At 44.1% G+C, this 27,015-nt stretch overlaps 1 protein-coding gene and 1 non-coding gene across 4 annotated transcripts; one reads left to right on the top strand and one right to left on the bottom strand.

Annotated features, from left to right (window-relative positions):
* Positions 1-27,015, bottom strand: RBM28 (RNA binding motif protein 28). 3 transcript variants are annotated; one of them, XM_074315641.1, is made up of 20 exons: positions 26,787-27,015; positions 23,276-23,434; positions 22,880-22,974; positions 22,399-22,474; positions 20,470-20,562; positions 19,615-19,686; positions 18,638-18,836; positions 18,346-18,476; positions 16,858-16,930; positions 15,289-15,398; positions 12,404-12,477; positions 11,480-11,615; positions 10,431-10,495; positions 8,574-8,732; positions 6,603-6,752; positions 6,195-6,269; positions 3,808-3,978; positions 3,193-3,449; positions 2,505-2,604; positions 273-539 (listed from the first exon to the last, which is right to left on the bottom strand). In XM_074315641.1, exons 1-20 carry the CDS (start codon positions 26,902-26,904, stop codon positions 405-407), a joined length of 2,448 nt encoding a protein of 815 aa, XP_074171742.1. In that variant the 5' UTR covers positions 26,905-27,015; the 3' UTR covers positions 273-404. The 3 variants fall into 3 exon arrangements, with proteins under 3 accessions (XP_019574854.2, XP_074171742.1, XP_074171741.1); XM_074315640.1 differs by having other exon boundaries at positions 26,827-26,965; XM_019719295.2 differs by lacking the exon at positions 3,808-3,978 and having other exon boundaries at positions 1-539; positions 26,787-27,013.
* LOC141567765 (U6 spliceosomal RNA) lies at positions 13,823-13,930 on the top strand. Its single transcript, XR_012490595.1, has one exon. It is a non-coding gene; the product is annotated as a U6 spliceosomal RNA (small nuclear RNA).

Genomic DNA, 27,015 nt, shown 5'->3' with positions numbered 1-27,015 from the left:
TATTAGAAATCGTTTTTTATTCAAAAAGCCACAAAATATCATACTTAGACGAGATACAACAAAATATACATCTTAAAAATTCAACACTCAAGAATGCATTTTATAATTGTTTCCATTTGAGAAACAAAGAATTAAAATGGGTAATAATTAGACACATCTCCACACGATAATCTGGACAACATGTAAGAAGCATCGCGATGTTTCTGATGTTTCTCGTGGTGAACACACCGGGGAGGGATCAAAGCTCAGATGTGCACAGCCTAGGGAGCCCATCAACAAAGTGGCCGTGCCATCAGCGGGTCTCTTTCCCTCAGTAAATGACACTCGGGGTAGGAGTGCGGAAGAACCTGGGTGCTTTACCAAGAAGCGCACAATCCACTTTCCAATCCAGTCTGCGAGCATCATCAACTGTCAAACCACTTGCTCCTCTTTGCAAGAGGCGCTCCTTTCGAAGGTCCCAATAATTTCTGCTTATATTGTTCGACTAGCTGGTTGAAGCGAATTTCTGTCCTATTTCCCTTAGTTTTTTTCTTAGGTACCTACAAATGAAAGGTAACGAAACATAAGATAATTTCAAGCATTCGATATCACCTTACCTTACAGCCACCAAAGAGAGAAGATAAGTAGGTACAGAGAGCTTGTCCATCGTGACAGGGGGACTTCCAGAGAGTGAGCCTTAGAGAGAAAACCCCAAAAAGAATCATCTGCTGGTAAGAAATCAGACTAGGAAGGCATACGAGAAGGGCCCCCTAAAACTCTGTTCATGTGTTTCCGAGGCCTCTCCCAAGTGCTCCCTTGAATGACCTCACAGAGGAGTTAGCCAGAGTCCGGAGGTTCTCACATAACCTTTCCCTCACCAAGAGCACTGCCGACGGGATCTCAGAGAGAGCTCTGTAGGACAGTGTGACATAGGTCAGACGCTTCCCAGACACACAGATTTCTTGAGTATGATGGGAAACTAACACTTCTGATACCCTTAAAAGAAAGGGACTCAGGAAGGGGAAAAGAAAGCTTGAGCTCAAATGTTCAAGACCTAGGGACTACCATTTTTTCCTAAAACGAACTAGTGCTCCTTGGAAAAATGGCTAATGCCAGGACCAGAGGAGAAATATACAAACTAAGCTGGGACATCTGGTTGTACTAGAAAGCAAAGACACTAACAAAGACAGGGTCGTGTCAGAAGGACTCGGGAGTCAGCCTGAGGGGCTGCTGCTGACCTAAAATAGGACAAAAATAATGACTGCATTTGATGGAAATACATCAAGTATATAAAAACTCAAAAATTCATGATACTAAAAATATCTCATTGGTCACCACAGTATAGGTTGATCAGGCACCAACTCACTATTCTGGAAATTGATAAAGAGAAAAAAAGTCAAGCATTCATCCTGCCTTTCTTATATAAATGGTATTCATAATAACCAAACAGTTGAAAAGGGAAGATTTTTTTTTCTAGAATTCTATTAAAAATGCAAAAAAATTGATAAAATTAGGAAGTCACCATTGTGCAACCTATATTGAAAACACAGCTCCAGATAACAATCACCTGTGGGTGCTACAACCCCTGGGTGAGAGGGTGACGGGGGACGTTACAAATAGTAGGGTAAGGGCAGACAATCCCTCAACCTACTGCTGAATTAGAACATCACCAAAATTGGGACAACCAGGCATTTTGTGCCTTATGATGCGATGCCACAGAAAGCACATAGCCTCACCTATGAAATACTTCTGCCAAGCAAACTGAACTTGAACCTCACCAAGTCTGTAACTCTGACCACCAAGGTACAGGAACACGGGGTATTACAGGAGCCAAGTAAAATCACACCACAGGGAAGCGAGCAGCTAAACTCGAAATGTAATACTTTCTAAAAAACTAGTGACCTGGTTTCTCCAACAAATTAACAACATGGAAAAAAGGGGCTGGCAAGGAAGACTGGATGCTATAGGGAAAAAGGTTTAAGAGATAAAAACCAAATGTAACTCGTGGACTTGGTTTGCACCGATTCACGCTAACCAACTATAAAAAACATACATTTTTGAGTCAGTTGGGTACATTTTAATATGTAATATGGGTTCTGTATTAAATGATGTTAAGGGCTTCTTATTAATTGCATTAGATGTGACGATGGCAGTGTGTGTGTGTGTGTGTGTGTGTGTTTAAGGCCTGATCAGCTGAAGATGCATTCTGAGGTATTTTTCTGAGCAATCTACCTCATTTCCATATGAGGTATATTTACATGTGAAGCAGAGTTTGCTTTCATATCCTGCATAGGGAATAGGTAAAACAAGATAATTACTGAAGCACGTAACCAGTACGTGAGGGTGTATTTTCCTATTCACCCCACCTTTAGGACTGTGTACCTCAACATCCTCTGAAAAGCTGCAGTCTTGCTTGCAACTGCAATCTTGAAGCTCTCCCTTTCTGTCAACTCATCCAGGCACAAAAGGCACTGCCGGCCCCAGCGGAGCCTGTCACACCAAAGCTCCCTGCCCCACAGACTCACCTGCTTCGAAGACAATTTCTGCTTCTCTTGCTTCCGCTGGTTTATCTGGGGCTTTGGTTTTTTGGGAGGGAGAGACTTCACTTTGCCTTTGTCCCGCAACCTGAAACAATATGGTCAAGTGTGACCCTGAGTTCTTCCTCTAATTGGCACCCCTGAGGTTCTCTCAGCTGGGAAGATAAAACGCCTTTTGTTATACTGGCTTTTTCCAAGCCCGTAATAAGTCATTCTAAAAAGGGATACTGCAACAGAATGTCCTAAGGCTCAACATTTGTGTATTTGTTTTTCATTTGGGCTGAAAACCTCAAGAGAATCCCAAAAACCTTCATTTATTTAACAATTTCTTTTTAAGATCGACTTTTGTTTATAGCACTAATCGACTGCCCAAAACAGAAACTATAGGGGAACGTTAAGTAGCTGGGCCTCCGCTGACAGAACCATCTCAGAAGAGAAGAATGGCATGAAAGCCCACCCTGGAAGGCTCCTCCAAGCCCCTCTGCCAGTCCTGGCCTGGCCTCCTCGTAATCCAGGAATGACATCTCTGCTTGTGCTTTCACCCTTAAAATGTGGGACTGGCACAGCACTAAGCATCCCTTTTATCCAAACAAAAGGCACAAAGAGGAAAAGAGCTATGCAGAATGCAACCCTCGAGAAGCCACCCACTGCTCTGTGCTGCCATCCCGTATCTCACCTAATTTTGGGGCCTCGGTGTGAGGGGAGAGCCAGAATCTTTCTTCTCTTCTTCCCATCAGGCAGCTCCACCTGCTCCACTTCAGCCTTAGTCTGGAATCCTGTCCATGTGATAGAGCCCGCCTTCCCCTTCTGCTCTACGGGAGCCTTCTTTCGCTCCTGCATGTGGGCTTGAGCTGCTTTCCGTTGCTGGTCTTTTCCAAGCTCTGGCTGCTCCTGCTGGGGCTCACCAGTTGCAGACTTGGATTTCATTTTTTGCTGCATAAAACAAGAGAGTACCATCTGGTTTCTGGATGAGGTTTATGTGCTGGAAACACTCAGCAGAAGAGAAGCCTTATGTGAGCTTGGTGAAAAAAAGGGGAATTCTTTCCCCAAAAAGTTAGCGACCACAGGGAAGTCAATACACGTAGTCCCCAGGCCCTGATACAGTAACAGATAATTACGAAGTAGGGGGCAGAGAATAACCATTTCCCTTCCTATATGCAGAAACGGGGAAAATACATGCACGCCCAACACTTGAAAGCCAGTAGGGAAGAAAATAGGTGAGTAGCGTGGGACAATCAAAGGCCTAACAAACGTGTAATGGAAATACCAGAAAGAGAAGAAAGAAACAAACAAGAAATATTTGAAGTGGGCCGGCCTGGTAGCTCAGGTGGCTGGAGTTCCTTGCTCCTAATTCCGAAGGCTGCCGGTTCGATTCCCACATGGGCCAGTGGGCTCTCAACCACAAGGTTGCCAGTTCAACTCCTCGAGTCCCGCAAGGGATGGTGGGCAGCGCCCCCTGCAACTAAGATTGAGCACGGCACCTTGAGCTGAGCTGCCGCTGGGCTCCCGGATGGCTCAGCTGGTTGGAGCCTGTCCTCTCAGCCACAAGATTGCCTGTTCAACTCCCGCAAGGGATGGTGGGCAGCGCCCCCTGCAACTAGTAACGGCCACTGGACCTGGAACTGAGCTGCACCCTCCACAACTAAGATTGAAAGGACAACAACTTGACTTGGAAAAAAGGCCTGGACGTACACACTCTTCCCCAATAAAGTCCTGTTCCCGTCCCCAATGAAATCTTTAAAAAACAAACAAACAACAAAAAAAGTATTTGAAGTAATAAAGGCTGAGAAGTTTCCAAAATGAATGACAGGCAGTAAACCCCAGACCCAGGGAGCTCAACAAATAACAAACAAGATAAATACCTAAAAATCTATACCTAGGCATATATCAAACTGCAGAAATCAAAGAGAAAGAAAAATTCTTGAAAGAAGCCAGAGGGGAGGGGAATACCTACAGAGGAACAAAGATGATTATACTGGATTCTCTATAGAGTGAAATATTTAAAGTTTTTTCGGGGGGTAAAGCACCAACCTAGGATTCTGTATGCACTGCAATTATCCTTCAAAAGTGAAGGAGAAATAAAGATTTTCTCAAACAAAAAAATCAAAGAAATCTGTCATCAGTAGACATGCCTTGCACGAAATACTAAATGTATTTTTTCAGAGAAGGAAATGACCTAGGTCAGAAATTTAATCTACATAAAGAAAGGAAGATCATTACAATAGGAATAAATGAAGTGAAAGCAAGATGCTGTGAGAAAGAAGGCATAAAGGATGGTACAGATTTATGTTGAATTGAAAGGGAAAAAGAAGATACACGCGAAATTACTGTAGTAAGTGTTATTTTGTCCTTTTCACCTTAAAACTCTAGATAGGCATATTGATACACGAAGATCTATCACATGCCTGGTACGTGTCAGTCTCTGCTTCTAAGTGGTAAGGGTACAGCTGGGAGAACAGTGTCTGCCTTTCAGGATTCACAGCCCAGTGGAGATAAGAGTCACATACAAAAATAAACTAAAGAAGAGATTAAGTAAGTTCACGAAGGTACAAGTAATGAGGTCTTATCTCTTTTGAGAGACAGGGGAAAGTGCTACTTGAGGAAGCACATTTGATCTGAATATGGAAACCGAGTCAGGTGAAAGGAGCACTTTGACAGAGAAAGCAGTGTGTACATAAGTGCAGACAACAATAAAGCCATCTGACTTTCTCTGTAGCTTCAGAATCAACTCCTGAAGCAATAAATGGCTCATGGCAGTAAATAATTCTCCACCCAGAATAACAAAGTTGCCTTGAACAATAACCAGATCCCAGGTTTTCCAACCCAGGTCCACTGTATTAACCACGGAACCTGCTCTATTGGCCATGCTCGTGGTATCCACCACCGAGATTGCAAATGTGCGGTATACATGCAAGCTAAGATGTAACAGGGATGAGAGCTGTCCGAGTTCCGGTTTCAAGAATAACCTGGTCCTGTCTGCCCTGGGGGAAGGTGACAAGAGAATGAATACTGACTGTGCAGATGTTTAGGCGACAACTGACGTTTATTATCTCATTTAACCCTCATCAACCATGGGAGGCAGATGCTGTTAATCCCATTTTATAAACTCGAAACTGAAGCTGAGAAGTAGTCACTTGCCAAGAGACTCAGAAAGCGGCAGAGGCTCAGTTTGAACCAGTATTCCTATCCCCAAAGCCCCCCTTCTTTCCTCTACACCACACTAGACTAAAACCAGTACTAAAAGCATCAGGCATCACACTTCTGGAGCCATCTAAGAAGGAAAAAGAACTACGGAAGAGACAGCGCAAATCCACAGGGAATGCATAGCTTCAGTCCTGGCCATTCCCTTTGATCCTGTGTCAGCAGCAAGCACTGTACAGACGTGACTGGTAACATTAGTCTGCGTCTCCTCTCTCCTTCCTTTCCCTTCTGAGGAGCTACAACCAGACATGCAAGCAGAGAAGGTGCCTGGGCAGTTCCAGGGGACTAAGAGGAAAGGGTAACAAAGAACCTGCTGAGGGAGCAGAGCTGCAAACTGAACCACACAGAAGCTTAAACATGGCCTTTACAACTTGTTTTAGCTGAACTGTACACTTAAACATAGTAAGTTTACGTTATGTGTATGTACCACAATGAAAAGAAAACAACAAAAACAGAAAAAACACTTCAGTTTTGTACCTGGCTGCGCTGGATTCTCAGTTCCTTTATCTTAAGTTTCCTTCGATCTTCCAAGGAGAACTCCACTATTGGTCTCTGTGTCAGAAGGAGGCAGAATGTAATTCATTAGATTTCTTAACCTGAGTGCAACGAGCTGAGCTGCCCCCCAGCCTCCAAAGCCCTTGTTTTGCAATTCAGAGGTGGCTGCTCACTTGCTCTACTTAAAGGGAGGGGGCAGTTCTGCAAGCGGTCTATCCAACTTAGAGTTCCTTCCATCTTACCACCTGAATCACTGCTCTCTGCCTCCACCGACTTGCTACTCTTTCCCAGGGCTCAAATGTCGGAGGGCACTGGACATGAAGGAGAGGGAGGAACGGTTTCTGCAAACAGCCCTCAGGGGAGCAGCTCTCCCCACAGGATGAGGCTCACCTTCTGAGGCCCAAAGATTTCCGGATTGTTGTTGGTGTGGCGCAGGGCTGCCAGGGCATGCTCGTGCTCCTGGAACTCGGCAAAGGCGTAGCCCAGCGACTGCCCCTTCATTTTCCCGTGAACGCCTCGCAGGTCTCGCATCACCCTACACTACGAGAGCAAGAATAAGAGTCAGGAATTACAGGATGAGGAGGCTTCAAAGATTCAGTAAGAAATCACGGGATGGGGACAGACTCTTCATCTATAGCACGACCATCACAAATAACACTTATGAACGTCAGCCTTCTCAGAGTACAATTATTGAGAGCACAAAACAAATTAAATAGATACTTTCTTGCTTTCTGAGAGTTTATAGACATCAACACAGATCTACAAAGAAGCATGTATCAACTTCTCAGGGAAAAATTATAATAGCTAACTGCTGACAATATGCACAAGTTGAGGGGTCAGTGGTACTTGAAGGTGGATATTAAGTTACCACTGAGGATGAAGTGCTGTCCATGGATCTCTCACTGGAGAAACCACTCAGAAAGGAAATTACTGACAAAGGCAAGGAAGAAGGCCTGATGACTTTAGATAAGAAAAACATCTTGGGCATGGGGAAGAGCCCGCCCAACATCTCAGAAATACAGGAAGAAGCTTCAGCTGTCTTTGCTTGGAGCTCAGATCCTCTCTGATGTGATTTTTCCCTCATTCCTTAAGCTGGATGTAAGAGCATCCAGGGGCACCGAGGTACAGTAGGGAATTTGGGGATAACTAATCACTCACATGCTATTACTTTTAGATGCTGCAGTTCTCGCTTAATGGAGAGGTCTAGGTATTCAGGATACCAGGATGCTGAATTTGGTATATGTCCACTATCTACTCTCTGCCTAGAACTGTGCTGTGTACTGTAGGGATATCAAGAAAAGCCTAAAATGAGGTTCCTGGACTCAAGAAGCTTACTATCTTGCTGAGACACTATACTTACACATATGAAAGAATTAAGGAGAAAATTAATTACAATGCAAATATTGTAAAACATATAAATTCCTCTAAATGATGACAAGCTTTAAATGTGCAGACACTCATTAAGTATTGTGGACGCTGATGAGAAATTACAGACACACAGAACCGACCCCTATGCTAGTAACACTGAGCAGTTTTACCAAGAGCGGTATCAGACCTGTGCTGATCTGCTCACGTTCTCCCATGTCATTCCCCCAATACCAATGCCACACATTTTGGTGAGGCTTTCGGGGATCAGGAGATGTGTAGGGTGATGAAACAGAACAAAGCAGATTCTCAGTAACAGTTATGTTCCTTTCTACTAAATACTGATCAAGAGAGTACTCCGTGCCAGGTACAATGCCAGGACTGGGAACAGACAACGCCTGCCCTCAAAGAGCTCAGTCTGCTCAGAGAAATGACGGACAGACAATCCCAGGACAGTGTACCAGTAAGTGCTATGATGGCGCAAAGGCGCCATGGGGGCACAGGAGAGGCTTCTGTTCTCACACCGTCTGACCAAGTCTTGGTGTGACTCCAGTGTTTACCTACCTAAGTTGCTACAGGCCCGTGTGGCCCCCTGTACTCCCTGCAGGGCACTGAGGACTCTTCCCATAGGCCAAAAGCCCAAAGGGTAGTAAAATGCTCTTTGAAAGAGCAAAGCACACAGATTACTTCTCTGCAAGAAAATGAACGTTACAGCACCTGTTCTAATGCTGAGCACACAGCGGGCACCCAACAAATACTCGCTGAAGTCATTCACTAGGGCACTGACTTCCTCACATTCTGCTGCAATTTGGTCAGATGTGAAAGGCAGTTCTTAGAAGAGGAAAAAACCATGAAAAACTGCCAAACGCAGCCCTGTCTGTAGACCACGTGTCCGAAAGAAAATGTGTCAGTCTGCTGGCACCACAGCCTGAAAACGCATGCTCGGTCTGCCCAGGACAAGCAGCAGCGCTCTGAGTGGGCAGGGCCGACTCTCACCTCCTTGATGCGCACCCCCCGCTCCCCTCTTGTGGCATTCAGCAGCAGCTTTCGGAGCTGTTTGTCATCCACGGCCTTGGGGAGATTGTGCAGGCACAGCCGGGTCCGGGAGACAAAGATATTCTGGTCCTTCAGTTTCTGATGCTTCAGTAACTCAAACTGAAAGAACAAATTGTTAACAATACCATCCACCCTTTAAAAAGTTTTCCAAAAGGAGCGAACCATGACCCGATCCAATCACCACACATACAGAAAGCAGGGAAATCACCCAGCCTGCAGCCTTACGATGCCCAGCACAGGGGAAAAGGTGCAAGGACACAAGATGGTGGGAAGGTGGTATGGTCATGGGTGGAGTGAGACTGAATTAGAAATCCACCCCAAACTGCAGAAGTTACATGAAGCTTTTTAAGCCTCGTTTTCCACCTACAAAGTGGAACTGTAGATCAGAACAGAATACCAATCTCTCAGCAGTACACAAGGCTGAAAGGAGGAAACACACATGAAATCTTGAGCTCACAACTGGACGACAAGGAGCAAATAGTAACACTGTAGTCAACATCTATGCCCAGGCTCGATCTACCCACCCAGTCAAACTAACTGTCCTTCCAAAAGAAAACGGAATTTATTTAAAGACTACTTGAGAGAACGTCTCTACTCTGCCACCTTGAGGCAAAGCAATGCTATGAGCACAGAAACGAATTGTTTCTAGAGCATCAGCCTCTACTATGCTGCACAAAACGCGGGTCCAGGGGCAGCCTGTCTCTAAAGTGATGATCTTCTTCTCCTGACTTGTTTTTAAAATTAGGTTAGTAGAAAAAAGTTTTCAATTAAAATTTTTCTTTCATCAAGTCTTCTCATTCCTGCTGCTCTTGTTTGGCAAAGGCATCAAAAAGAAAAAAAATCACAAAACAAACAGATACTCTGGAAATGAATAGTAAAGGGATATTTGAAGAGGCTATCATGCCGAAGTTCAACAGTTGGATTTTTCTCCCAGGAAAAGCTGTACTTGCTATGAATTATAATGCATATAATCTAGTGAGCTTTTTGCTAGAAAAATTCATTCAAACAGAAAAATTAAATGTGTCACTATTGCACTGTGACCACAAAAAGGCACACAGTGCCGCCCAAATACCAGGTGCTTACTACCAAAAAAAAGGGCTGGGAACACTAGTGTAGACAGAAACCACGCAGAGAAAAGACACACAGCCTCTCACTGTCATTATATTCTCCTCTGCATCCATCATCTTCTGCATTCAGCTTCCATAGCTAATTCTTTAATGGTTATGCATCTTTACCATCCTAGGCTGGCTTAGCTTTTTGAAAGTAAGCTATTTGGGCAAAAGTGAAAATTACTGGGAACTAACATTACCGAGCAGCAAAGGAATTTAATGGTGTCAGCAGTGGAAATTCCCACAATACCGAGTTTTCCTAAAATAATTCTATGATCTGGGGATATCACCCTCCTTCCCAAAATGGACATCTTAACTATTCCATCCAAGACCCACACTTACCATCTTCCCTACGAACTCCAGCCCACGCTGAACTTTCTTATGTTATTCTGCATTTATTTGGACAGATAATTATACACAGCGCCTGCCTCCCAGTGTCTACGCATGATCCCCAAGCATACTATCAGCAAACATTTACTGCTGAGCACTAGGAAAATAAATCAGATCCAGTTCTTATAAAGGCATACATGCTGACGCATTATGGGTAATGTGGGGTTATTTGCTGTTTCACCCGTGCGCTTCTTTTCTCTCTAATAACCGTGTAAGTAGGGCCTGTCACCGATACTTGGGTCTTTGATGAGCACCTCTAGCCTTCACTAACCCGAAGGCTGGAGCCTGACCTCCTTACCCGTTCTCGCTTGGCCATGTCAGCAGCGCTCACACCCTCTGCTGCCTTCGTCCCAGCACGAATCACTGCAGAAAGAGGGAAAAAGGCCAAGACATCAGCAAGGGAATTTTCACTGAGCAACAAGAGGAATGTGATTTGAATGATGCAAGTTTTTGTACAGGGCCCAGAGGACTACGCTGGCCAGGACAAAGAGGCTTTTGGGCAGGTCCAGAAATGGGCTACAGGGCTAAGCTGTCGGCTCAGAACCGCTCTCAAGGACTAACACGCTGAACATTTTGTTATTTTGTTCCTCTTCTCCTTCCTGCCCCTCAAAGAAGCTTCATGCACATGTCCAAAGTCAGATGGACAGGCCTAGAGGAAGTTCTGAAAAGAAGGACATTTTAGGCATTTAGACTGCAAAAATGCTCCCCCTGTAACCTGCCCTTGGAATTTCGCTGCTCTGCACCTACTTGGGGGCCCCTACTAAGTGGTGAAAAGAGCCAGCCCAGAAAAGAGCCACATCGCCATGTAGATACCTAGTGGGCTAATGGCCCAATGTGACTAGTCCAGGCTGTGCAGCCGTCCAGCAGGTGGCCTGACAAATACCGTATGACCCAGAGAAAGGGATTCTTTTTTTTCAATTAGAGCTAATTTCTGATTAGCTTTCTGGCATTAAGGGAAAGGTACTCTGTGCACACTTGAAATCCATGAATGATCCAAGAGAGTAATTTTAGTCATAATTTTCACTCCTTCAGAAAAAGCCTTCTTAGAAATGATGACAAGAAGCAAAGGTAATTTGAGTCCCCCCCTTGCCCTGCCAATCCTCTGAAGACAAGGTCTGAAGGCAAGCAGGCAGAAAAGAGAACGGGCTGGTTCATCTACAAACTGGGTGAAGGTTTCCTAACAGAATGCCACATCTGCTAAAATGGAATAATAATATAACATTGCTAAAGAGGACACTTGGGTTCTTAATGTGCAACATGCCCCCAAACACAGCATTGCTGGGTCACTGTCACAGCACAGGGCCAGCTACTCAGAGGCCTGGTTCATGTCCCCCGTCCACAACTCACAGCCTTCTCGGGCCAGATAGAGGTTCCGGGTTCCGGTCGGCTTCTTCACCGTCTTTGTCCGGAGCTTTGCAGCCTCATCACGGGTCACGGCCAAGTCAACCTTGAGCTGCCGGCCATCCAGTTTAAGCCCACCACCCTGCAACAGATTGCAACCTTCTCTTAAAATGCATAACAAGGAACAACTAAGTACCTGACAAAGACACCAAGTAAAGGGAAACAGCAGACCCTGACTAAGCTATGGAACCAACCTCACGATGTTTTAGCCCAGCTAACAGTATTTAATATAGCTGTGCAAAAGGCCATGTGTGTACTTAGGGCGGTCAGCAAGAAGTAATTTATTTTATGGCAGTTGATTAGGCCCAAATTGAAGAAAATGATCTGTTAACAGGCAATTTTTTAATATTCTAAAGAAAGCTAATGAAATGGCAGTGTTAACGCTACTCAAGAAAATTTAACAGACAATGGCAATACAACTATCTCAGAACAATTTATACTTGGTTATAGAATACACAGAGAAACCCTCCATCACCACACTTTCTCTCTCAAACATTTACCCACTTCATCGCTGGCCTTAGTCCCTTCCTGACCCAGGCTTTCATGTCACCAGCCTGGGATAGAGGCTGACATACAGATAGCGATCAATAAACATCAGATGCATTACTATAGCTATTTTCTCACCTATAAAATAGGGAAAATAATCGTACTTACCTTACATACCCCTGTAGGACTATTGTAAAGATTAAATAAGGTAATGCCTGTCAAGCTTACTGCCTATCACACACTAAGTGCTCAATACACGTTAGCTTTGTTATTCCATTATTGACAATAATAACAATAATAACGAAGCTTTGCGTAAACACCAGATGTTGCCCCTAAGGGCCACTATTGTCTTAAGTTACAGGGAAAAGGAAATGTCTTCCTTACCTCAGTTTCTGGAGAAGCAGCTTCAAGGCATTTCTGAGCTGCTTCTTGAGTCATGAACTGAGCAAATGCACAACCTGCATGAAGAGACAAAATTTAGTGAGATCCTAAACTTTCCTGGCCACCAGGAAGCCAAAAACAACACTGCACATGGTGGCAGGCAGGCACAAAGTGGGAGGGGTAGCAGCATCCTTTGCTCAGTGCTCTGAGACAGGCAGTATGCCAGGTACTGAAGGTTCAAAGACAGAGAAGATGGCACAGCTGCTCACACAATGACATTTTGTTACTTCCTTCATCTTTTCCAATGTTTCTTAGAACTTGAGTCTTACAATCTCGCTCCTTAACAAGAAATACCCACAAGAAATGTTAGAGAAATTCCAGTCTAATATTTAATTCAGCATCTCTTACTGCATAGCCTATTAGAGGATTTAAAAAATGAGGCAGCAACCACTTAACCCTGAAATTAATTATAGATCTCACTGTCATCGCTGTTACGTGGGAGGCATTTGATAAGGACAGATGTGCCTCTTAGAGGAAAAGGCCCAGGCCTCGCTCCTGTGAATATAGTAGTAAACCGGAAAGCCACAGCTCAATTCGTAACTCATGCTCCAGAATTTCCGCAGGCACATCTTTCACTGGTTAGATGCAGGGTCAATCAACCCACCCTAATTTCTGCTATTGATAAAAAGCAGGTTTTATAAGCAAAGAAAAAAGTTCACCTTATAGTAAAGCCCCAAAAAAGATGTTTCAGATTTTGTTAGTATTCCTTTAAACTTTACATATTCCCTCATATACGAAAACAACGCTGTATTCCCTAGAGCTACTGGGGCCCTGACCTTTGTCCCCTCCAAGAATGAATGGCAGCAGAGTAACGGAAAGGACACACGTGGCAGGCCAACCCGAGAGTCACCATCTAGTGAGGTCTTTCCTGCCTCTTCCAGGCAGTGCGGAGTGCCCCACCCTGCCGGGCCTCCACTCACGTCTCTGTGATAGCACTGGCCAGGTGGCATCGCCCCCAAGACTGAACGCCACAGGAACAAGGGCCATATTTCTTGGCTGTTCCTATAGCCCTGGCACCTACCAGTGTTCTGCATTAACAGACACTCAATATGAAGAAACAAACAACATGTAAAATGTTTCTTACAGGCAGATTAGCCTATTTGTCCAATGTGAAGAAAATGTGTACCTCTCTCTGAATGGGTAAGAAATTTATCATTGTAATTTCCAGGGTCAGTACTAGGTTCAGTCTTAACGCTTCCCTAAAAGTCTGCAGATAATATTTAGCTCTGCCAGGCAGTGAAATGGCATGTGACAGGGATAAACTGGAAGAGGAGGTCATAGTTGTGTGGTTGAATAATCAGAAGAAGTGCCAGGAAAATTTACTTTGAGCTAGGGAAAGACATGCATTAAGAAAAACTAATGGTCCTCGCGTCACCAGCACATATACTAAAATTGGAATGATGCAGAAAAGCTCAGCACGACCCCCTGTGCAAGGATGACATGCAAATTCATGAAGCATTCCACATTTTGGGCTCTGGCGTCCTCACCCCCGTTGCTGATTAGCTCAGAAGAAACAATGAGTCAAAGCATAATGTGTGGCACTCAATAGAAAAATTGTGACTTTTCACTATAAAAATATTTTTTTAAAAAAAGAAAAAGTGACGAAACCTATGCTTATCAAGCTCATTAACTCTCAACTAACACTAACAGACCAAGAAAGAGACCAAAGCAAGTCAACTGTAGACTACACTCTGAAAATATCAACCCAATACACCACACACTCAAAAAGGGGCGAAAGATATCATCAAAGTAAAGCAATATCCTACTGTACTTGGAATATTCTATGCAATTCTAGTTGCCTATTTTTAGGAAAACATACTGGAAATGGAGAAGGTCCAAGAAGTATAATTGAATATCAGAGCTTAAGGCACCTTAAGTGATTACTCTAGTTGAACTCACTCATTTTACAGATAAGAAACTGAAGCTCACAGTGGTTAAATGATTTGCGAGAAATCACCCAGCTGGTCTATGGCTTAGCTGGGATTAGATCCCTAATCTCCAGGAAGCAGTTCAGTTTTCTTTCCATCATACTGCCTTATGTACATCTTTTTTAGCTGAGTAAAACCCAAAAACGATCAGGTCTCATCGGTTTGGAAAATAAGAAGGTTTAGAATGGAGGTTGTTAATCCATGGATAGGCTCCGGGGAGCCCACAAACCCTCAGAAGTGGCATTTTTCTGAGGATAGGGTTCATAACTTTTGGTAGGTCTCAAAGGAATCAAGAATAAGAATGAATTGAGAATTCACTGCTTTCGGAGAACAACTGCAGTTGATGAAATCAAAAGACTATGAACAGGTTGAAAAGATGCTGATCTAACAGCAGTATACTAGAAGGAGGAGTAGTCAACCCTTGAAACTCAAAAAAATCGCTTTGGGGGGAAAAAAAATCTAAGGCAGCACTGCTGTTACATAGTTTTCTTTCTGATTGTTGCCACTGCAACAAAGTTTCTGTCAGCTTTCTGTCTCTAACAAACGTAACTGAAAAAGGTTTCAGTAATTTCAAGCAATGTGTAATGATTAATACCCAGGAGATGCTATCATATTTGAAATTCAAAGAACAACAAATGGAATTCATTACCCTAAACTAAATAAGCAATGGCTTAAAAGCTTAGACAAAATCATGGCTGGCAGCACCATGGAAGATGCTGAGTTTGACATCATAGAAGATAACCGCAGAACGCTTTTGGCACTTCTGTGGACCACAGAAACCTCAGCTGGATGGACTGTGGACCCCTCAGAATGGCACATGTTATGTTCTCAGGTAACTTAGTCAGTGCCCATGGCACTGGTCCCAATTCTTTCAGGGCCTGACCAGCTGACAGCAAATACCTTTAGAATGTTCTGTGTCTGGATGCAAGACAACGCGGACATATTTAAGCTCTCCAAACTGCTGAAGGAGCTCCCCAAGGTCTTCTTCCTCTGAGTCAAAGGACAGGTTTCTGTGGAAGACAATCAGGTTACAAGAAAGGTCAATGACAAAAGTGAGACCCCGTGTTCCGGTACAAGTGAGTGAGTCGGACACCAATGGGAGTGGTTCCCTTGCTCATGAACACTCTCTTGATGGGATTAAAAAATGTCGGAAGGAGGTTTTGTTCTACTGAATCTCAACATGGTGTAAAGATTCCTTACATCCCCAGCTATGCACAGCCTTCCAGGTGTCAGAAAAACAGTCCCAAATAAGTATCTACAATTTTACTTCTTTTATACTCAGTTAACTGCCATGAATGATTCTATCTCACGGAGTAACTGAAATAAAAAAAATAAAAAAATAAAAAGTTCTGCAATAAGACACATCCTAGCTACATTATTTCTGCTAATTTGCCTCATCATGTACATAGTTTTCTTTCTCCCATCCCTTTACCTTCCTAAGCTTTTTATTAATTGAAAAGATGTATAAGAAATGGTACCCTTGGTACTGAGGTCACAGGCTTCTTCCCTCTTGTTAGAATCCTCTATGAATACAAAATTATTTACACAGCAATTCCATATAATACAGTAAAAAAATTATGAGACCCATGCAGTAAAGGAAGAAAATGGGTTACAGCACAGCATGTATAGGCTAAATTCATCTTGGTAAATATTTATGATGATGTGGGCACATGTGTGGGTGTTCTCTGAGTAGCGATTAAGGTTAATTTTTTTGTGTGTCTTTTTGCACGTTTATTTCCTAAATTTCCTACAGTAAACATAAATTACTTATATAACAAAAACAATCTTAAAAGATTGTACAATAGGATAAAATACCCATCTCCAAAATAAGACTCAAATGGCCCTGCAAATTGGTATTTCAGAAAGGACAAGAAGGCATGTTTGAGGCGTGCTGGTGATATCCCGACCTTCTGAAAATGCCAATCTATTGCAGTCAGTAGGACGAAAACAGCAATGGCAGCATAAAGGAAAACCTCTCTCCACCCAACTCCCTCTCAGTTTTCCTAGAAACAGATGGGGATGCCTTACTTTATTCTGGACACTACTTCAGCAAATAAGTTGGGCAAGAAGAGAGAAATTGTTTGGGACAAGTGGGGTCACTTGTCCCCAGTACTCCCATTAAAACAAAGGCCAGAAAGCAACATGTTTCTAATAGTTGAAGAACTGATTCGTTCCAAACACTGCCACCCCAATTACAAAGAATGAAATCCAAATGACGGCAAGATATGAAGAACTGTGTTATTTATCTTTGTGGAGAGTTCTGATTCTTCTACATTTTTTACTGTTTAGTATGTTCCTAGGGCCAGATGTGCTAACGGTCTTAGAAGCATCTAACTTTCTGGCTTAGCTAACAGAATTAGTGTGAAAAAGAAGAAGAAAGAGGAAGGGAGGACGGAAAGGAGGGAGGGAAGAAAGAGAAACCTATGAAGGCAACAGAAATACAGTAGTCCTCGAGATAAAAAGGCTTACCTAATAAAAACAGTTTTCCCTTCATTCACATCTGAGGGTAATTTCCTCTTCTTTTTCTTTGACACTTGTACATCTAAAGTAAAAGGAAAAACAACAAACTGAAAAATACTAGTGCAAGGTATGTAACAAAGGGCTAACTTCTTAAATACTATACGAGTATAAAGATCTTGCATAAACCCATAACAAAAATCCAATTAAAAATGAACAAAGGATATGGAAATATATAAAAAGATGCTCAAACTCACTCATAACTAAAGAAAAACATAGCATAAGAAATGAGATACTATTTTTCACCAACAGATTGGCAGAAAACAACAAAGATAGATGAAATCCAACATAGTCATGGTGTAGGGAAAAAAAGAGATTTCCATGTACCGTTATGACAGTGTAAACTTTTTGGAAACAAAACATGTAGAATATTTGAGAAGAAAAAAAAGCACATACATTCACACACAAATATACACTATATTATATGTGTGTATTTTTACTTATAAAGGTATTAATTATCTTAGATACACCAGAAACATATAACACTTGTTGTCTCTGGGGAAGGGCCCTAAGTGGCTGAGGATCTAGATGTAAGGAAGACCCACTATTTGTTTCTAAGACTAGACATACATGTTTATACACAGGAGCTTTCTGGAAGCATACAAAAGAAACAACAGTGGTTACTTTGAGGGAATGCTGGGGGATTGGTGAGGAACTTCTATTTTCTACATTATACTCTCCTGCACAGTATTTTTCATTAATGTTCTCTTATTAACATGTATTAGTCCTATAATTTTTTCAAGTGAAAGAAAGGTAAGAGACAGCTGAATCTGGCTGTAGGACGTAAGATTTTATAGTCCCTTCAGTATAAACATTTCTTTGATTCTAAGGTATCTATCATTCTCTTCTCAAGGAAGACGCTTATTTCTTCAGATTTCTTGTATGGTCAAACCAACATGTCGGACTAACAGAAAAGGAAGCAGAAGGGAGTGATTTGATAAGTAAATAAAAACTTCCATCTATACAAACTAAAGACTCAGGTACTGACCATTCCTCATTCTGTAATGACCTGCTCCCCTCAATGAAACCATTGAGTTTGCCCCAACATTCTTGATAAAGGGAGCAATAGGGTTTGGCTACGGTTTTACAATATCCCCCAAGAGGTCCTTTATCCCCACCTCAAAAGAGCTGTTTAAAATCCACCGTGGTGTTAGATGTAATATCCTGTTTACCCAGTAATTCATTCAACGTGAATAATCAAGGGGCAGAGCCTGAGCATTAAGCTAGGTCTTAAGTCCCCGATGAATCTTAACCCTCAAACACACTCCAAACTCATTTAAAAAAACAAAAGCAAAAAACCCTTAGAGGGAACATGAAGTTTTCGTTTTCAGCATTTAAACATAAATGGGACAGGACACCTTAGGGTCCTTGTTAAAGGGGCCTGCGCTGCACTGATGGCAGCTCTCAGTAATTAATCTAATGCGAAGGTCCCAGGCAAACCTTCGTCCTCGTCGAGGTCGCTGTCGCTCAGAGCCGGTTCCTCTCCAACACTCTCTCTTTCCTCGAGGTCACTGTCCTCATCAGAACAATCCTCGTCACTGCTTTCGGCGGATGCAGCCCTCTTGACTGCTCTGCAATGGCAAGTTCAGAACTAAGGGCCTGGGCTGACAGAGGGGCCTCTCCAATTTTATGACACGTGTCAGCTCTACAGTGATGAGGGCAGGGACTGATTCTCCCCCAGAGACAAGCCTGAATCTTCCTCTGATGTCTCAGAACAAGCTGAACTGCTTACCTCTTCTGAATTTGCACAGGCTTGGTCACCTTTGCTTCTTTCTTCTCATCCTCCTCTTCATCATCACCATCATCACCATCCTCCTCCTCCTCCTCCTCCTCTTCCTCCTCCTCCTCCTCTTCCTCTCCCACATCCTCTTCTTTCCTGACATTCTCTTTACCTAATTTCTGATGTTTAGGTTCAGGTTTCTTCTCCTCACCTACACAGGAAGGTAAAGTTAGGAATTAATTCAGTATCTAAAACAAGGTTACTTTAACAAGACTAACCACTACCCTCAAGTTCCTAGTTCATTTGTTGTCACAGAATCTCATATATTTTTCTTACTGTATATAAATAGGAAAAAGTATAAGGGGGAAAAACAAAACACAAACAATAACAAAAGCCCCTCATCACTGAGATCCCCTTGGAGTCCGCCCCATTCATCAGAGGCCTGCAGGTTAATCTGGCTCAGAATGAGGAAGGAGTCACCGAGCCGCCACAAATCGCCTCCCATCATGCACCACGGCCAGCACAACACTCACTCTGAAGCTTGGCCATGAACTTAAATGTCGGTGAGTTCTATTCTCTGAGCATCTGGTAGCTTAAAAGTCAATGGTTTTCTAAATCAAACTCAAGTTTTAAGTTTCCCTATTCTTAATGTTCCATCACTTCTTACTATGAAAAGCTGGGCAAGGACAGCAGGTAGAGGGGACAGTGAATGCAGGCCCACTCCTTACGCACCTCCACGCCCAGGAGTGGGCTTAGTCTCAGGAGATCCTATGTTTTGGGACCAGATCACCAGATAGTACACTATGAATTGACAAGCAGCTCTGGGTTTCTGAGCCAGCAGGAATTCAGAGTTTTGGGTAATCTTATGTTTTTGGTCCTTCCAGTCCAGTATCTCACTGACAAGCACGTTGGTTCCTTTCATCATAGAGTTGTTTCCACACTCACCCCAGGACATACAACCCCTCCTACCCAACACCACCACGTCTTACCTGGGGTAGAGGCAGACTGTGTATTTTTATATTTATCCTTTGCCACAGCCCAATCCACAGCCACTGTGCGCCCTGTCAGACAGAAAAGTAACGTCAGAAAGGCCTTCCTCTTTTTAACATTCCTAGCTCTTGTAAATGACTTATTCACCAAACACAGCAAGCAACCAAAGGAGACAAAGACACTGCCAATTCAGAGAATGTTGACCCTAAAATAAAATTCCTGGTAGCTGCCTATTCTTTTTAATCCTTCCCCCCCCCCCTTTTTTTAAATCAATGAACAGAAATTTTGCCTTTCTACACAGCCAACACACCTGGGATAAGATAGAGTTTAAAAAAATAGAACAGTGCTTCCCGTTAGACCAACAAGTTTCCATTAGACTAGCAGGAGGCCAAACAGGCATTCTGGGGTAATTGGCACCGTACCCAGAAGTTAGGAAGTCTCTAAGCCAAGCTCTCCTGTAGCACCTGGTGAATCAATACCCAGAGTGTTCTCACGGTCAGTTTACTAGCCCACGCATGCTGACTAATGTTCACAACCAAAAGGAAAACCTGCAAATCCCAAATCCCCTAGACAGCAACCTGCCTCTATCCGTGATTATTTTAGGGACATTTTTTTCATTAGGGATTTAAAAGGACAATCATCACCAAAGAAAGAAAAGAGAATAATGACTTGGGTTCTTTTAAATTTAACCCTAAGATCAAGTATCAGGAATAGTTCACCAAAACAGCTTCTGTTTAGCAGTGAGTCTCTCAACAATTCAAACACCTTTTGAAAATGTAGCAAGTGGGTTACTGTGCCAATTCACCCAAACACCAGAAATATCTGGGTCACTGGTATGGGTAGAGAACACTTACCCTTTATCTCTTTCATGTTCATGCTTTTGAGGGCTTTTCCTGCTTCTAGGAGGTTTTTGAATTGAACAAAAGCAAAACCACGCATCTTTCCATCTGTGTGCAAATGTACAAAGACATTAGTAGCAGCAGGTGGGGAGCCAACAGACACTAGAAGGAAATTATAGCTACCCAGGCTGTCAAGATGGCCAGATCCTGCCAAACAGCCAGCCCCTTGCCCAAAGCTTATGTCCTACTGCTGAATATACCAGACTTGGGCTTGGGGAGAGCAGTGCATTTTCTCAAACCATAACTTATCTTCTAAAACGAGGTTTTTTTTGTTTTGTTTTTTGTTTTTTTTTAAAGATTTTTATTGGGGAAGGGGAACACGACTTTATTGGGGAACACTGTGTACTTCCAGGCCTTTTTTTCCAAGTCAAGTTGTTGTCCTTTCAATCTCAGTTGTGGAGGGTGCTGTTCAGCTTCAAGTTGTTGTTCTTTCAGTCTTAGTTGTGGAGGGCACAGCTCAGCTCCAGGTCCAGTTGCCGTTGCTAGTTGCAGGGGGCACAGCCCACCATCCCTTGCGGGAGTCGAACCGGCAACCTTGTGGTTGAGAGGATGCGCTCCAACCAACTGAGCCATCTGGGAGCTTAGCGGCAGCTCAGCTCAAGGTGCTGTGTTCAATTTTAGTTGCAGGGGGCGCTGCCCACCATCCCTTGCGGGCGTTGAGGAATCGAACTGGCAACCTTGTGGTTGAGAGCCTGCGCTCCAACCAACTGAGCCATCTGGGAGGCAGCTCAGCTCAAGGTGCCGTGTTCAACCTTAGTTGCAAGGGGCAGAGCCCACCATCCCTTGGGGGACTAGAGGAGTTGAACTGGCAACCTTGTGGTTGAGAGCCCACTGGCCCATGTGGGAATCGAACCCACAGCCTTCGGAGTTAGGAGCATGGTGCTCTAACCTCCTGAGCCACTGGGCCAGCCCTAAAACGAGTTTTGATCTAACCAAAAATACCATCAGGGCCAGCCTGGTGGCTCAGGTGGTTGGAGCATCGTGCTCCCAACGCCAGGGTCACCGGTTCGATTCCCACATGGGCCAGTGAGCTGCGCCCTCTACAGCTAAGATTGTGAACAACAGCTCTCCCTGGAGCTGGGCTGCTGTGTGCTGCCTGCCCTGAATGGCCAGAGGTCAGCATGGGCTGCCGTGTGCCACCGTGGGCTACCGTGTGCTGCCATGAGCGGCAGGTGGTTAGGTGGCTAGCATGAGTGGCCAGCAGCCAGCGTGAGTGGCCGGCAGCCGGTGAGAGCTGCCATGAGCTGCTGTGAGCGGCTGACTGTCGACCAGCCACCGACTGCCTCAGCTGAGGGGGGGGGGGGGGCAGCACAAGGCTCATAATATAGTGGTACCTCAGTTTCGAATGTCTCCGTTGACGAACATTTCAGTTTACGAATGCCATAAATTTCATGGATCTATAGTATTAGACAGTAAAATTCACGCTAAATTTGCAGTTTTAGGGGTTGATTTTAAAGGTCTGAACGGAGTAATCCATTTTGCATTACCTTCTATGGGGAAACTGTGCCTCGGTTTTCGAACGTTTCAGAACTCAAACGGTCTTCCGGAACCGATTACGTTTGAAAACCGAGGTACCACTGTACCAGCACGGGCCGGGGAGCTGTGTCCTACACGACTAGACTGAGAAACAACGGCTTGAACCGGAGCGGGGAGGAAGGTGGAAGAAGGGGGAAAACAATACCATCAGGGGAATAAACACTATTACATGAGTTTTGATCAAGCACTGGGCCTGATACTTTACACGCATCACATCATCGGGGACTCACAAAGAGTATGACGGGAACCTCACTTTCTCATAGTGCTCAGTACAAGGGTGATGCGTAAAAGGACCGTTACGTTAAATGATATTAATCTGATCCACACCAAGTGAAGATTTGCTAGTACCTGGCTTCCTGGGGATGTTTACTTCCAGGACAGCCCCATATTGAGCAAACACTGTCCGCAAGTCCCCTTCTGAACACTGAAGGCAAAAGTAAAGAAAGAAAAAGAGATGAATGTTATCACAGCAAATAAACATGAAACATCGATTGTTAAATTACTTCACTAGGAAAAGCTTGAATATTTTTACTACTTTTTTACTTTTGAGACCAGGACATCGAACATTTCTGAAAAGAAGACCTCTGGCTTTGCATCTAAGAGGTAAAAAGGACAGATACTACAGAGCTTTTCCTCGCCTCCCTTTCTCAGGAAGGCATCTGCCCTTATTGTCTTAATAAGTTCTTGTACACAAGCCCATTTTCTGAATTCAGCAAGGCCAAGGTTCACTCCAAGAGGCATTACGTCCAAGTTACCTTCCTGGTGAAGAGTCCCACCCATGCACACCAACAGCCTTCAGAACAGGCAGTTAGTTTGCTCTGTCACGTACCTTAAAGCTCAGATTCCGAATAATTAATCTGGCTTTTTTATCTGCCACTTTGGCTTTTGTAGGCCTCTGCTCCTTCTTTGGGGACTCTGAATTTTCTAAAAAATAAGAGGCAATGGAATAAGTCTGTGCTCCCAAACCACGCAGCATATCATGGGGAAAAAGCTACTCGCAACAGATGGCATTTACCACAGGGTTCAGTATGATAACACCCAGGACCACCAGATTTCCCGGACTTAGAAGTAAATAAAAGACTGAAATAAGTAACAAAATACGCTAGATGATTTGGGATGTCAAAAGGAAACTCGGGAAGCTTTCAGTTTAGAAGCCCTTCCACCCCCACCCCACCACCCCCTCTTCACCCTGGGAGAAAACTCTCTTCGGTTCCTAGAAACTCACCACTTCCCCCCTTTTCCTTGGACTTGTTCCTCAGTTTTTTCTTGGCAACAGTCACGTTGATCTTGCAGCCTTCGAAGGTGGTAATCTCCTTGAGGGCCCGCTGAACATCTTGCAGCATAGAAAAGGTGACATAGCCAAAGCCTCGACATGCCTTACTCCCTGCACAGTAAGGGGGTACAGAGACAACGGTGAGCCAAGAGCCCTAACCCAGTCAATTCTCAAAGCCCTAAGCTAGCAGATATACTGCCAGGCCGTCTAGCATCAGCTTTCCAGAGTCCTCAGGAGGGACAGAAACAAGGTTAGCATTAGGGGCCCTTCCACACTTTGCTCAGAAACTGTTAGAAGCTCATTTGGTGTCCTCACTGTTGATAGCTTCAAGATTATGGAAGATCCATGATATCCATTACGCCCCCTCAAATCAAAGAGAAGGAATCACCAGAGATGGTAGGAAAGAAAGTATGGTAGCTTCGAAAATTACATATAATAATGCAGCTTCTCACAGCACATCAGTAATGATGCCTGAGGCCCTAACCAAAGAACATCAAACAATATATAATGCTTCGGGAGCCTGTAGATACTATTACCATTATTTTTCTCCACCAATATAAAGGGCACAGAGAATATTAGGACCAACCAGATGAAGAGTTGCAAAATAAAAACTAACCCGCCTTTGCCCTTTTTGGTATGCTTTTTTTGATTTAACATTTTTGTTTAGTAAAATTTCAAGTAATTTACTGCATCAAAGAGGAAAAAGACCAAGTGCTACCCAAAGAAGAAACACAGCTCACATGCTCTGCTTCTTTTTCAACTACACTTGAACCTGCTTCAGGGTACAAGCCCTCAAACACAGGACACTGATCCACCGAAACTGGTTAAAGCTGACACTTGGCACTAGGAGAGCACACTGTGATCTGGAGATCAGTTTCTTTTCTCATGGCGCTCTTTCTCACAACGGCCTGCCCACTCACCTTTCAGAAAATAAGACAAAGAAAAATCAGATCTTTTCTGATCAATGCAACCAAAACAAAGCAGCTGAAACATGAAGGAATTCTGCACTGAAATAAAAGCATGTACTCACAATAAATGCCATGAACTGTTTAATGTCTGCACAAAGCACTCGCATATTTATTTGAATCCTCACGACAATCCTGTGAAATTATTCCCATCTTAAGAGAGTTAACCTCTAGTGGCATTCCCAAGTCACCAATACTGAATGAGACTTCATCCCTCACCCCGTCCCTCTCATCCCACTAGATGCAGCACTCTTTACAATACATCTAGGCTGTCTACACAGAGAAGTATACAGTTTCTTAATAAGGGAATAAAAGCTTTCTTTAAAGCTTTAGACCATATACACAAGGTAGAAGGTAAGGTTACACGCAGCCTATATTCTGAGGACTCAAAGAAGAATTCCTATTCGGTGGTCTGTTCTTCCCTGAAACACAACCATCCGGCACTGCAGCGTTTCTCCAATTGCTTTGACAACCCACAGTAATGAACGTAACTCATTGTGGAACACAGTCCATATACACACTCTTAATATAAAACCGAAACGAAGAGTTTTACGAATACTTACGCTTTACCACATATCGATATACTCCTTCTAGCGCATTTAAAAATTCTAGTCAAGACCCACTAACGGATAATGATCTGCACTTTAAGAAACACTGCTCTACAGCCCTCTCATTGTCTCATTCAGCGATACCTATACTTAAAATGACAAAGAGCTAGGCAGGTACTGTGGCTCAGACCGCAATCAAAGCCATGTCAACAACCTGCTACTAACAAAAGAGAAGCTAAGGATGGAGTGATTGTTAGCACACTGCTAGCCTGCCTGCTCACATACTAGGGTACCATGGAGGGGTAAGGGCGGGGGCACAAGATGCCGGTTCCCACCAATTGTTCTGCTGAAAGGCAAAAAGGCAGCCAGCCATCTAGAAAGACAGCCTGACGACTTAGAAGGGAACTAAACATATGTTCTGGGGAACATCAGGTGCCTATCTCAAGTGTCCCTTGAAGTCCAGGTAAGAGGAAGGAATGCTTCTAAAACTAAAACCCTTACAATTCATCCTCGTTCTAATACATGCCAACCCTCCCTCACAGTGAAGTGATGAGTAGCAAACAGCATGTGAAGCACACAGCAGGATTCTACAATTCAGTAAATACTTCCTGTGGCTCACGCCGAAAACCTTGGAGTCAGACTTGACTCCTCTTTTTCTCATATTCCTACATCTGATTCATCAGCAAGTCCTCTCAGCTTGACTTCAAAAATACCCATATTCCAAGCACTTTTTACGGACTCCACGGCTACCATCCTGGTCTCACACCTGGATGATTGCAAGTGCTTACTAACTGGTCTCCCTGCTTTGGTCCTATTCTCCAACAGCCTATTCTCAACACAGCAGCCTGAGAGAACCTTTCAAAACGTAAGCCAGCTCATACTTACGGCCCCCTGCTCAAAACCAGTAATTTCCCACTGAAGAGTAAAAGCCCAAGTCCTTGCAATAGCCTACAAGGTCCGACATCATCTGGTACCCTACGTGTCATCTCCTAATTCTCTTCCCTTCACTCACTTCACTCACATCACCCTGGTCTCCTTGCTATTCCTCCAATATACGAAGCACCGTCCTCTTCGGTACCCTTGAGCTTTCAGTTTCCTGTCTAGACTGCTCCTGTCACTGAGAAACACGTGCACTCTCCCCTCCACCAGGCCTTCCCCAGCTACTCTACCTGCAACGGACACTCCTCTACACTCCTCCCCCACAACACACACACAGATTCCCTGTCCTCCCGACACTTCTGTCTCCTTATCATGTACCACCATTATCACCGTATATTTTGCTTATTTGTCTATTAGCTGTCTTCCTCATCTTGAAGACATATATAAGAGCAAGGCATTTGGTTTGCTTTTGAGGATACTGCTGTAGCCTCAGGTCCTACAGGGATACAGCAGTGCCTGGCACATAGTAGGGATTCAATAAATATTTACTGAATTACTAACTGAGTAAATGAATAACATGACGGTTAAGAGCTCCGGTGATCAAGTTCTGCGTCTGCTACTTACTAGCTGCACAAACTTAAGCTAAAGGTACCGAATTTTCGGAAGCCCCAGATTCCTCGTCTGTAGAATGGGGCTGACTCCTCACCCAACAAGATTGTTGAGAGAATTAAATGAGATGACACGTGTGGAACTCAGCACTGTACCTGGCAATCGGCTGACTCTCAACAGGCCTTACCGATGTTTTAGTAAAAGTTGGTGATTTTCCTTGTTACCAAGTACGATCTTGTCTATGAGTGCGCATAATAAACGGTAAGCGCTGTATACACTTAAGGCAATGCTTTGCTGTTCAGACACGGGTCCCTAGGGACTCATCTAGAGCAGAGTCGGTTTGGAAGAAAACTCCCAGACCTTTCTTCTGGGGGCGGGTCCAGAATCACAGCACGCCGGCGTCCTCGCCCGCGCCCCTCTCCCACAAACCCCGGCCCTGTCTTCGACCACCCCGCCCCCTACCTTTCTCAGTCACCACGAAGCACTGCTTCACCGGCCCCACCTGACTGAACAGCTCCTCTAGCTGCTCACTGCGGGCCGAGGGAGGAAGGCGGCTCACAAACAAGGTCAGCCCAGCCATGAGGCCGGGAAACACAGGCGCGAGGGAACCAGGCCGGAGCACGAGAGCCCAGGAGCTGGCTTCAGGCGTCAGAGCACGCCAGGTTGCCGGGAGATTCCGGAAGTGCTTGTT

This window comes from Rhinolophus sinicus, linkage group LG11 (genome assembly GCF_036562045.2).
Source record: "Rhinolophus sinicus isolate RSC01 linkage group LG11, ASM3656204v1, whole genome shotgun sequence".
In the NCBI taxonomy this organism is placed as follows: domain Eukaryota; kingdom Metazoa; phylum Chordata; class Mammalia; order Chiroptera; family Rhinolophidae; genus Rhinolophus; species Rhinolophus sinicus.
Note: the sequence above shows the minus strand (reverse complement) of the source record. Positions and strands in the feature narration are given on the sequence as shown.